This window comes from Cibotium barometz, chromosome 60 (assembly GCF_041138505.1).
Source record: "Cibotium barometz isolate CiBa-2024 chromosome 60, ASM4113850v1, whole genome shotgun sequence".
In the NCBI taxonomy this organism is placed as follows: Eukaryota; Viridiplantae; Streptophyta; class Polypodiopsida; order Cyatheales; family Cibotiaceae; genus Cibotium; species Cibotium barometz.
This window is the reverse complement of record NC_141105.1, coordinates 22,101,130-22,112,810: the sequence shown is the minus strand read 5'-3', so window position 1 is coordinate 22,112,810 and position 11,681 is coordinate 22,101,130. Positions and strand designations below refer to the sequence as shown.

Below are 11,681 nucleotides of genomic sequence, written 5' to 3'. Positions count from 1 at the left end.
CTCTCTCTCAGGCATGCCACGCATGTTTTCCACAATGGATCGCCCGATCGTTTGAGCAAACGCTGCTAACTCACCTAAGTGAGCAGGCATAGCTGGTGGAGGCACTTCTGGGATGGCCTGGTTGACAGGAGTTGGTAGTGGTCTTGATATGTATGCAGCTGACATAGGATATGATATGTGACTAGGCCTAGCTCCTCTTGGATAAGGGGAGCATACGCCATTGGCATAAGAGGAGGTGTAGGAGCTACATGAGCATGAGTAGCGATAGGTACATATGGTTGATATGCACTGGTATATGCGCTGTTGTAGGTACTGTACCACTAGGTAGCGGTGTTGTACTAACTACAGTGGTAACGGGTGCACTTTCCATCATGCTCATCATCGGAGTAGGCATTGTGGATTCCCTAATGGAAAGTTGAACCAAAGTTGGAAAGCTAAAGTTACTGCTCGTGGGCTCAACCTGCATTGAGACTCCAAGTGAAACAACATACGAAGGATCTATGGGACTCACCAAGGGAGTCTCCAATTGTGATAGGGTTGGTTGTTTGGCCTTGCCCGTATCCAAAAATCTCATAGGGCCAGTGGAACTAGGTTCACTCCCCTATTCTGCCTCTCGAATTGGATAATTCTATGAATAACCTCACATATCATTTGTTGTTGTTCATCTAGATTGGTGGCACTAGATGTAGATCGTATGATTTCTAACCATCCTACATGGTATGTGTAACCCGTGTATAGGTCAGTCAGAGTCTCCGTGTGTAGATCATATTCCCAATTTTCATTGAGAAATATCCCATCTAGACTTGGCGTGCCAAAAGGTTCTCTTGAAGTGGACGCAATGTCACTTCTTATGGATTGACTTCTAGGGACCTCTACTTTAGGAAGAGCATCAGAAGGTGGTAGCTCAGTAGGGTCTTCATTAAACGAAGTGGAAAGAATATCCACATGGACACTCTTTGGGAGGGTAGGGTCTACATGAGATGTGAATGGCGAATCTACTTCCCCTCCTCCTTCGTTTACTTCACTTGTCGCATGTTCAGAGCGTGTAGCTCTACTAAAGGTCTCTATTAGACGACTAAACATGCTAGATCTAGGTTGTGGGGGCCCAAACTGGCACGTTTTGGCTTGCTTCCTCAGAGTTCTTGGTAGGGTGTCCTTCCATGACTTCAGAGTCGGAGGACGAGTCACTAGCCGCTATTCGTGGATCTTGGGTTACACTTCCTCGGGTTCCAACTGAAGGCCAAGATGCTAACGTGGAGGACGAGTCACTAGCCGCTATTCGTGGATCTTGGGTTACACTTCCTCGGGTTCCAACTGAAGGCCAAGATGCTAACGTGGAGGGATGGTGTGAGCTTGCGTAAACTGAAACGCTTTCTAGTTGCTCAGACTCTAGAACTCGACCAGAGCGTAGATGCATGTGACGTGGGTACCCTACGGGCGTTGGTAACTACCCTTGAAGCCCACACAAGTGGTTTCGTAGGTGTTTCGCACCCCGTTTTTACTTGTTTTTATATTGTTTTCAACATATCTTTTACCCCCTTACTTATGGTCAAACCTGGACTAGGGCGTGTGATAGCTCAGGATGAGCGTATCGTTCAAGGGATCCTAGCGTGCTTTACAGCACAGTGTTCGCCTATCCGGAGCTCCCGTGGTCCTCAGAACACTCTATTTGCTTGTGGGAGAAAGGGTGAAGGCTTTATCCCACATGCCCACTCCACTCCTTGTGGGGGGTAGACTACATATAGAGCTCCGCTCCCCTTAGGCTTTCACTTGAAAGAAAGCTATGGAGGCTCACTCTCATATATATATATATATCAAAAGACCGAGGCCGAGGCCAATTGAGGGTTTTTTCTTTTCAAAATTTTTTCTCCAAATAAAAAATTTATTTCTCTCCACGCGGGTTTCGTTCTCGGTTTTTTTTTTTGTAACAACAAAAAATGTTTTTTTTAAGGGTTTGGGCTTCACCGCGGCGCCTTGCTGCTCACACAGCGCGCACACGGCGCAGTGCAGATCTTGGAGGACAGGAAACCCCTCGTCCGTGTTCCCGCACACACATTCACAGCCCAATGAATGCCCGGGTTAAAACAGAAATGCAGAAAAAAACCAGAAATGCAGAAAAACGAATGGAAATCAACACCATACACACAATCACACCTCTATGCTTTTCCTACAGTATAAATTTCACTTCAAGCAGCAGCTCGAGCTACATCTGGAGCTTGGTGCAGGGCATATCCCCGACAGCGACGCCAAAAATGTGCGCTTTTGTCGCACGTGTCGGAGCTGGGGACTTGCTAGGCACCGTAAGCGAGCCACGGATGGCTGCAAGCATACAACCAAAAACTAGCAAGCTCAAACAGGGAGCAAAGGTGTGTCACTCACTGCTCAGACCGCCGTCGTGAAGGATTCTCACGCCGCAGTGAAGAAGGAGCCGCCGCCGCCGCTCTACCGCCTCGCCGTCGCCGTGCCGCCACACAGTGCTCAATCACTATCTCTCTCTCTCTCTCTCTCTCTCTCTCTCTCTCTCACACACACACACACACACACACACGTAGGAGAATGGGATGGTGAAGATAAGGCAAGAGCACTCCTTGTATTCAACACATTGAGAATGAGAGGTTTTAGGGTTACATTTGACTCTTATAGGTGACCTAGCCGTTCACACATGAGCGTCCACACATGGCCGGTCGATCCTAATCCTTAACCTAATGACATTTGAGGTGCACCTCTCATCGGCGATCACCCAATCTCTTTATCCTTTACATGTGGTGCCGACAAGCCCGGCCCATGACTCAGAATACTTAAATTAATTACATGACGTAAAAAGTAATACGTCTCAATGTCCGCCATAGGTTAACACTATTAAATATTAATAGTGATTCATGTGGGAATAAACTAGTGCTAGGTAGTTGTGTAAACTAGCACTCTAGTGTGTGCAAGCTTAGGATTAAATTATGTGTCTCTAATGTGTGTGAACAACTGCTAGTGTGTGGGTTTCTTTGTGTGTAGGAACAACCTCTTAGAAGGATCTTATGTAAACAATGATGTGTAAAGGTGACACCTCTTAGGGATACTTTGCATCAATGCTTGGCATGTGGCATGTGTGGTGGCAGCATATGCACACATACATTGTAAAGGGGAGCCTCTCCTATAAAAAGGATATTATGTAGCCAATGATGTGTAAATGTGACACTTCTTAGGAGGGACACTTGGCAACATGCCTTGAGATATGGCATGTGCGGTGCCAGCATATGCACACACATTGTTAAGGGGGCCTCTCCTATAAAAAGGACCAAATAACATATTACAATTATGCTTTTCACAATTCTTGTGTCTTCTTCTTTAATCCCTAACTAATCATCTAAATAAGTGATGATTATCTTGTTGGTCAACATTAGCCTCTCTCTTCTCTCAGTCGTGCTCCTTGATATTTTCATTCCCAACTGGGGTGTGAGTTTCTATGTTATCAAGATCCTTCTAGATTTCAAAGTTCTAGTTTATCAAAGTAATGCAATCCTAGCTTTTCTACTCTTGAAAGCAATCACTCCATGATTGCTATGATTTTCATATTGGATCCAAGTTATGTCATTTGCATCCCATTTGATTGTTGGTGCGGCATCAAACACCTTCTCTAATATCTCTTAGTAGATACCTTGATGCCACCTGTCAAGACGCTCCCAGATGCAAGTCTAAATAGCACAGTGCTTTCTTCACATGAGAGAGAGAGAGAGAGAGAGAGAGAGAACACACACATAGACACAAAATATACAATGTCACTCATAGCTTAGTTATTTTTAAGGAGCAGATCATAGGAAGCCACCTCTAAATATACATGTATATCTAAGCACTCACATTTGAACTTGCACTACTATTAAGCCTATTAATGTGATTGTTAATGCTGCAATCTTGGGTTGAACACAGGGAAGTAGCAGCATGACTTGAATAATTTCATGGATTCCTGTGACCCCTATTCAGAATGCCAAGGGCTAGCATGCTATCCAAAGCTTCAAAAACGAGTATCCCAATCTCTTAATATTGATGGTTTAAGATAAAGCTTACAAAGGTTGAGTTACATATACAAATGATTAGTGAATGAATTCAATTCATGAGGACTCATGTAGATATAACAAATATGCAAAAACTAGTAGTTGCATGCAACAAAAACAGATGATGTCTCGACAAAAACAATTGTCTTTAACATTATATTATAAATGTAAATAGAGATAATCAAAAAAGTTGAGAAAAATAGAGGAGAAACTTCGAATAGATCATAATCTAATAGTGAACAAGGGAAATTAGAAGAAAAAAAATAAACTTAATGAGAAAAATATAATCCCAAATTTTCAAGTGAGATTAGAAAACAAAGAAACAGTTCATCTCAAGAAACGGAGTTCCTGGAATTTTTAGCTATGGTTTCCTATTACTATGCTCTAACTAGCCTCACTAGCTTTCGATTGTAAGCTTTTGCAAGTCCAAGCATCATCCAATGTGATTGCAACCTTTCATACAAATGCAAAATCTTTCGAGCGCAATCCACAAGCAAGATACTAGCACAAATACAACTCAAAAATTGTCAACCAACTATCAATGTCTACGGTGCTGACTATAAGAAAACACAATAACAAGAGTAAGATCAACACAATACAAAGCATGAATTGCATAAAGAAGTGGAGAGTGCATAATATTATTACTTAGAAACTTTGATTACAAACGGATGGTTGTCCATTCAACCGTGTGTTTCGAGAAAAGAGCTTTGATGGTGATCTAGATAGATTCTGGACAAAGCATGTCTTGCTTACAAGAGTGCTTGAACACAATGAACTCGATGATGAACTAAAGCTGTCTATATATAGTACCCACGATCACCATGGACTTGGGTCGATCACATCGACCTAACCTACGATTGGTCCAAAACGACTAATCGACTATACCATCCCAGTAGTACCATATTAGACTACAACAAAGTCTCGTAAAGACTTTGCGCTGCTCCTATGTCCAAGCTCCACCTCCCATCTATACCCTCACTCCCTCCCTTTCTTCTTTCTGTTGTCCACACTCCCTCCCTTTCTTCTTTCTCTCTTCTTGCTGTGCACAGCTTGAGAGGAGGCTATTTGCTATTTTTTTACAGCCCTCTTGCTTTAGAGACGGTTTCTTGTCAAAGGACATGGCTTCAAGAGATTTCTCTAATGGCCAAAGAGGTGATAGTCCAAGTGGTAAAGTGTTTGCCTAGGACCGAAAGGTCTTGGGTTCAAACCCTGCTTGGACCCCTCGGCGGCACCTCTCATCCGCGCTCTCCATAAGCTTCCCTTTCGGCGTCGATCGTGTTCTGGCCGCCTTTCCCAGGAGGACTCCAGTGTAGCCCCTCCGCTCTCTGTGGTCGAGTGTGCTCGTTGCCCTCTTCAGAGGGCCGCGTAGATGATCTTGTAGCTCACGACACCAGCGTGGCTGGGACGTTGAGCGAGTTGTAATGTTAACTATTAGTAGGATCTCTCTCCCGGAAAAAAAAAAAAAAAAAAAAAAGAGAGATTTCTCTAATGATGCTACTCCTCCAGTTCATACTCCAATACCTTCACAGCCTAGATCTCCAAGTGGTTCCTCATTCCAACCTTTCTCTGAGTTTCTCTCATCCAATTCATGCTTCCATCCCTACCCATATACCATCCTACAATCCTCCCCAAGTCAGTGACTCCATGAAGCTTACAGGAACCAACTATCATAATTGGTCTTTCTACACTCAACTATTGCTAGGAGCCGGTGTGTGGATGTCAATCTCCACACCTGACCCTGCTTTGAGAAGCATATTGGATGCTCGGGCCCGTCTTATCATCATCCAATGCATGACTTCGTCTATACAAGCATAGTTTGTCTCTACCCGGAGTAATGCTCATCAGATGTCCAGAGGAGATATGGGAGAGTTTCGCCAGTGAAGATTGCCAAACTGGAGTCAGATCTGGAGAAGATTACAATCAATGAGTCAGATAACATGGTTGAGAAGATCTCAGAGTGCTATTGCTCTAGCTCAGAATCCTGTGATACGAGGACGATCCAAGCATACTGAGGTGCATTATCATTTTGTACACGACTGGATCGAGCTAGGACTTCTTCGGTTGGCCTACTTTTCTACCAAGGACAATGTGGCTGATCTCTTGCTGATCTCTTCACCAAACCACTTCCGAGAGCTACTTTAGAGTTGTTACTTCAACGTCCTGGTATGGAACCGCTGCTGGTACTACAAATCATGGCCCTTGCTGCTTCTCTCCGCACTCCCATAGCTAGCGTCTTGTACTCAGGGTTCCTATCCTTGACATGCAAACTTTGCTCACTGTTCATACAGTCAACATCTTCTTCTTTCAAAACAACAGGGCCTCTTAAGTCTCTTTAGTGTAGCCCTAACCCTGGGCCTAGCTATGTTCATATGCATAGAGAAACATGCATGTTGTGACACTGATATTTCCAATATTTACCACCAAGGGCTCAAATATTCATTTGCCACTTTGAAACAAAAAACTCCTGAATCTTGTCATTGAGCGAACTACATGTACTTCCTGCTCATGCATGATCCAACTTTGGCTGCTGGCAGGGCTTCACCCATGAATTTTGGTTCTGTTTAGTAGTTTCTACCTCCTTTTCACAGTCGCAAAGCCCAGCATCTGCATAAATGTTTGACATGAGGACATATGTGGCACCCTCCTCTGGCAGCAAATGAACTGCATGATCAAACACCTGTCTCCCCAGCTCCACGTTGCCATGTTTGTGACATGCACCCAGCAAAGACAACCAAATTGCCAGATCAGGATGTATCGTCATTCCTGACAACACATCTTTTACCTTTGAGAGGTCTCCGGTACGACCAACGAGGTCTAACACACTGCCATAATGTTCAACCTCTGGAGCGATGCCATAATCCCTGTTCATGGTATGAAAATACTCCACACCTTTGTCCACAAGGCCAGCCTGGCTGCAAGCAGAAAGAAGTGCCAATAATGTAACCGCATTTGGCTTGATACTGAGCTGCTGCATTTTCTCAAAAGTTTGCAGGCTTGCTGCACAGTTTCCTGCTCGTGCATAACCAGCAACCAATGCAGTCCATGACACAACATTATGCTGTGGTGTTGCATCAAAGACTGCCTGAGCATCAGCCATACTTGCACAACTCCCATACGCATGTATGAGAGCGTTTTCCAGAAGCTCTGAATCAATTCTGGCAGAGGCAATACTAAAATGAATCTGCCTACAGATGTCCATGATTCCTGTCTTGTTACAGGCTTGCAAAATGCAGATAAGGGTGGAATCCTCCAATATCAACCCTTCCATTTGCATCTGTTTGTACAGTTGTGAAGCCTTCTCTGCTTCACCATGCTCAACATATGCTAAGAGCATAAGAGTCCATGTCACCAGAGTTCGCTGAGGCAGCCGATCAAACACAATTTCTGCTTCTGGAATACTCCCACACTTGCTATATACACTCACAAGGGTGCTACTGACGAACAAATCTAAATCAAATCCCTTCATATATGCATCAGCATGTATATCTTGGCAGAGTTTTAGAGAAATCGCCTTAATTGACTGACCTTCAACAGAACTGGCTTCTTCCTCATCAGCTGCATTTGCACCACATGCTTGAAGGGCTATCACTACTGTCCGTTCGTTTGGAATCACACCTGCCTCCTCCATTTGTCTGTAAAATAGTAAAGCCTTCTCTCCTTGGCCATTTACTACATATGCTGAGAGCATTGCAGTCCATGCTACGACGTCCTGCTCAAACAGGCTACTAAACACTTTCTCTGCTTCCACAATACTACCACACATGCCATACATGCTGACAAGAGCACTACCAACGTAGACATCTGAATCAAAGCCCTTTTTTGAGGCATCCATATGTAGTTCCTGGCCAGCCTTCACTAGCATCCCTTGTTTTGACTGCCCTTCCACAAGAACAGCCTCCTCATCTTCCTCTGCAAGCATGCAGCATGCTTGAAGGGCAATCACAAAGGTCTGCTGGTTTGGAGTCTCACCATCCTTTTGCATTTTCTGGTAGAGCTCTAAAGCCTTCTCTCCTTGACCCTGCTCAATGTATGCCGATATCAATGCGGTCCATGAAACGACATCAGGCTGGGACAACCTTTCAAACACATCATGTGCAAGTGCAATGCTCCCACATTTGCCATACATATTCACGAGGGTGCTACAAACAAACACATCTGAACCAAAGCCTTTCTTGTTAGCATCCTTGTGTATTTCCTGACCCAATTTTAAGGACATCACTTTGGTGGGAACCTCATCCACAAATACAGCTTCTTCCTTTTCTGCTAAAATGCAACATGCTTGAAGGGCACTCACATAGGTCCTTTCATCTGGACTTACACCTTCCGCTTGCATTCGTCTATAAAGCTGCAAAGCCTTCTCTCCTTGGCCCTGTTCTACATATGCTGATAGCATTACAGTCCATAATACCACGTCACGATGGCACATACCATCAAAAACATCTTGTGCATCTACAAGGCTCCCACATTTTGCAAACATGTCCACCAGACATGCTGCTACATACAGGTCAGATGCACACATGTACTTCAATGCTTCCGCATGAAGGCGTTTACCCTCACTAATATTTGGTATGTTACCACAAGCTTTAAGCAGGCTGACAAAGGTGTACTTGTTGGGCTCTACATCATCCACTAGCATACAATCATACAACGCAAGCGCTTCCCGACCTTTTCCACATTCGGAGAAGCCAGAGATCACGGCAGTCCAAGAAAAAACAGTTCTGTGAGGCAGCTTGTAGAAGACTTGGAGGGCAATATCAAGGCTGCTGCACTTAGCTAATGTGATGACCAAGTATTCATCAAGGGAACTGGTAGAATCCAATCCATGCAGTGCAAGATGGGTATGAAGATGCATTGCTTGATAGGGGGCCTTCTTTTTGTTGCATAGTTTTAGAAGAGACCAGCAGAGGGATTGGGAAGGGGCATGATTGTGCTGGCCCATGCATGACAGGAAATTAAGGGCCTGATCAAGCTGGCCCTTTTGACACAGACTCTTTAGCTTTTCATTGAAATGCCTTAAAGTGAGGTTTCCCTGTTGTCGGTTTTGTGATTGAGAAGGCGCCCATGCAGGCTTGAACAGATTTTCCCACTGCTCAAGCGTTTTTCTGGTTGATTTGGGTGCAGTAGATACACTATGGTAACGCGGGCAGGCTTCCAAGCCTGGATTTGCAGCAGAAGGAAACGCCATCGCGACAGCGGGTAGGCTTCGTGCTCCATCCGGATGTGAGTGTGAAGCGTGTAAGGCGTCTTTATACACATGCCCGGACGAGCGATGGGCTGAAATCTACGGGCGCCCGCCCATGCTAGCGAGTCCTCGTGACCATGTGACACCATGTTTTAGGAGGGATCTATAGTTGGAAAGAGGAATCGTGATCGCGGTGATTTTGAACCGTTGATTTGCTATCGGAAGTGAACTAGGAGTTAATTAAGGGAAGTGATCTTGTGAGTGAACTAAGGGGAGGGGGGGGAGGGGGATGAGTTTGGGACTTGAGAAAGTTCAAATGAGGATTTGAGCTTAAAACCTACATTTTGGAAGTGAAATGTCTAACCACTATGCTATACTTTCTAGCAAGAACTTGGGATCACCAAAAAGGCTTTATTCTACTAAAAAACTAATCTTCCAAACCCCTAGTTCACCTCAAGTTTATTCCACTAGTTCACTCTGAGTTCACTTGTAGTTCATTTTTTTGTCAGATAATTTTCATCTTAGTTCACCCTTAGTTCACTTAACCCTAGTTCACCCGTAGTTCACCCATAGTTTACTTTAGAATCCGATGGTGTAGATTTAATACCGATCGCGCTGCCTCCTTGCAACCATAGATCCCTCCTGAAACATTGTGTGTCACATAGTCACGAAGGGTGAGCTAGTGGCACATTCAAAGTCCATCACACACCAATGGTCATGCTCATAAGGTTCTCCTTGCTTCCTCCTCCCATCTCTGTGTTTTCAAGTTGTGCCGCATCTATATTTTTCTCCTAAGGTTTCTCATCCTTGCTTCCTTCTCCCAAATCCCCTAAATCCCAACTCATAGGGTGCTCCTTGCTTCCTCCTCCCATCTCTCTATTTTCAAGTTCAACAAATAAGTAGCATATAGTTTTCTCCTAAGGTTTCTCATCCTTGCTTCGTTCTCCAAAATTATGCAGATTCTAGCTCATAAGGTCTCCTTTCATGGAGGTCATCAATGCAAACAAGGGTTAGATCTTAGAGGATGTTCATTAGACCCTTGAACTGTCAAGGTCATCCTTGCTTCCTTCTCCAAAATCATGCAGATCCCAACTCACAAGGTGCTCCTTGCTCTCTCCTTTCAGGGCGATCATCAATGCAAACAAGGGCTAGAGCTTAGAGTATGTTCAGTAAACCTTTGAACCATCAAGCCTATCATCAAGAAGGTAAAAAATGGTGGGTGCTACCCAAGTGCAATGCATTGGTTGTATTGTGGATCACTAGACCTCTGAACCTTTAAGCCTATAATCAAGAAGGTCGAAAATGGTGGGTGCCTACTCTACAAGCACAAGGGTACTACGAGCATAGTGGATGTATTTGGATACTGAAGAGGTTTGCAAAAGCTGCACCAATCTAGTTTAAGAACAAGAAAAGACCCACCCACCAAGAAGAGCCCAAAGCCACAACCATAAACATAGTGGGTCACTGTGAAGAACTACTATAAGCACATAGGTTTCATGAAGGCAACCCAAAGCCACAACCATAAACATAATGGGTCACTGAAGAACTACTACCCAAAAAGATGCTAGGCTCTGAAGTCCTTGCTTAGAGATTAAGGAGTTTATAAGGGCACCACCCAGATTTGGTTGCTTGAGTCAACCTTAGCCACAAGCCAAGTGGCAATGGAAAAAACAAAAACCCCTAAGAAAACACATGAAGTACCTCAATCCTCAAAGGTAAGGGGAAAATGAATAATATCCATCAATAAGAATGCTTGCTGAGTAGCCGCCTAGAGGAGGATTTCTAATCCACTTCCACCATACACCCAAAGGCACCAAAGCAAGTTACGCAAGCTATCCATTGCAAATCTGGCACATAAAACCCTAACTCATCCAATTGCCTCTACCAAACCACAATCGTAATCCAAGGCCCTTAACATGCCTCACGACCCTTGCCAAATTTCACAAAACTCTAAAGCCTTGCTGCATCATGGGCAAGAAATAGGAACAAAACCCTTCTCAATTAGAGGGGTGTTGCAACAACATTGTGATCTTGATTAACCAAGAAAAGGAATGAGGAATAAATGTCAGAGAAAGTGGTAAAGAGAGTAATAGAAAGCATAGTGTGGGAGATTGAGAAAAGTATCTAAGAAGAAGAAAGTCTTTGTTTACAAGCCTATGATTAACCAAGAAAAGGAATGAGGAATAAATGTCAGAGAAAGTGGTAAAGAGAGTAATAGAAAGCATAGTGTGGGAGATTGAGAAAAGTATCTAAGAAGAAGAAAGTCTTTGTTTACAAGCCTATGAGTTAGAGAAGTCCCCGTATACCAGGAGCAAATATGTAAGTCCCCTTGAAAAGGAATAAGTGCTAAGGAATGTAGGAAAATGAGTTGAAGAAAGTGAATCGAGAGAGTTGGTGTAAGATTGAGGAAAGTAGCATGAGGAAAGAAGAAAAAAAAGTGTTGGAGCCATGATATG

At 44.0% G+C, this 11,681-nt stretch overlaps 1 protein-coding gene across 1 annotated transcript; it reads right to left on the bottom strand.

The window, feature by feature from the left end:
• Nucleotides 1-6,546: 6,546 nt before the first annotated feature.
• On the bottom strand, nucleotides 6,547-9,228 carry LOC147605129 (pentatricopeptide repeat-containing protein At5g27110-like). Its single transcript, XM_086794291.1, has one exon. The coding sequence runs from the start codon at nucleotides 9,226-9,228 to the stop codon at nucleotides 6,547-6,549; it is 2,682 nt and encodes an 893-aa protein (XP_086650417.1).
• Nucleotides 9,229-11,681: the final 2,453 nt, after the last annotated feature.

Excerpts from the sequence above, each read along its gene's own strand:
- LOC147605129 (XM_086794291.1), bottom strand. The coding sequence starts at position 9,228 with ATGGCGTTTCCTTCTGCTGCAAATCCAGGCTTGGAAGCCTGCCCGCGT.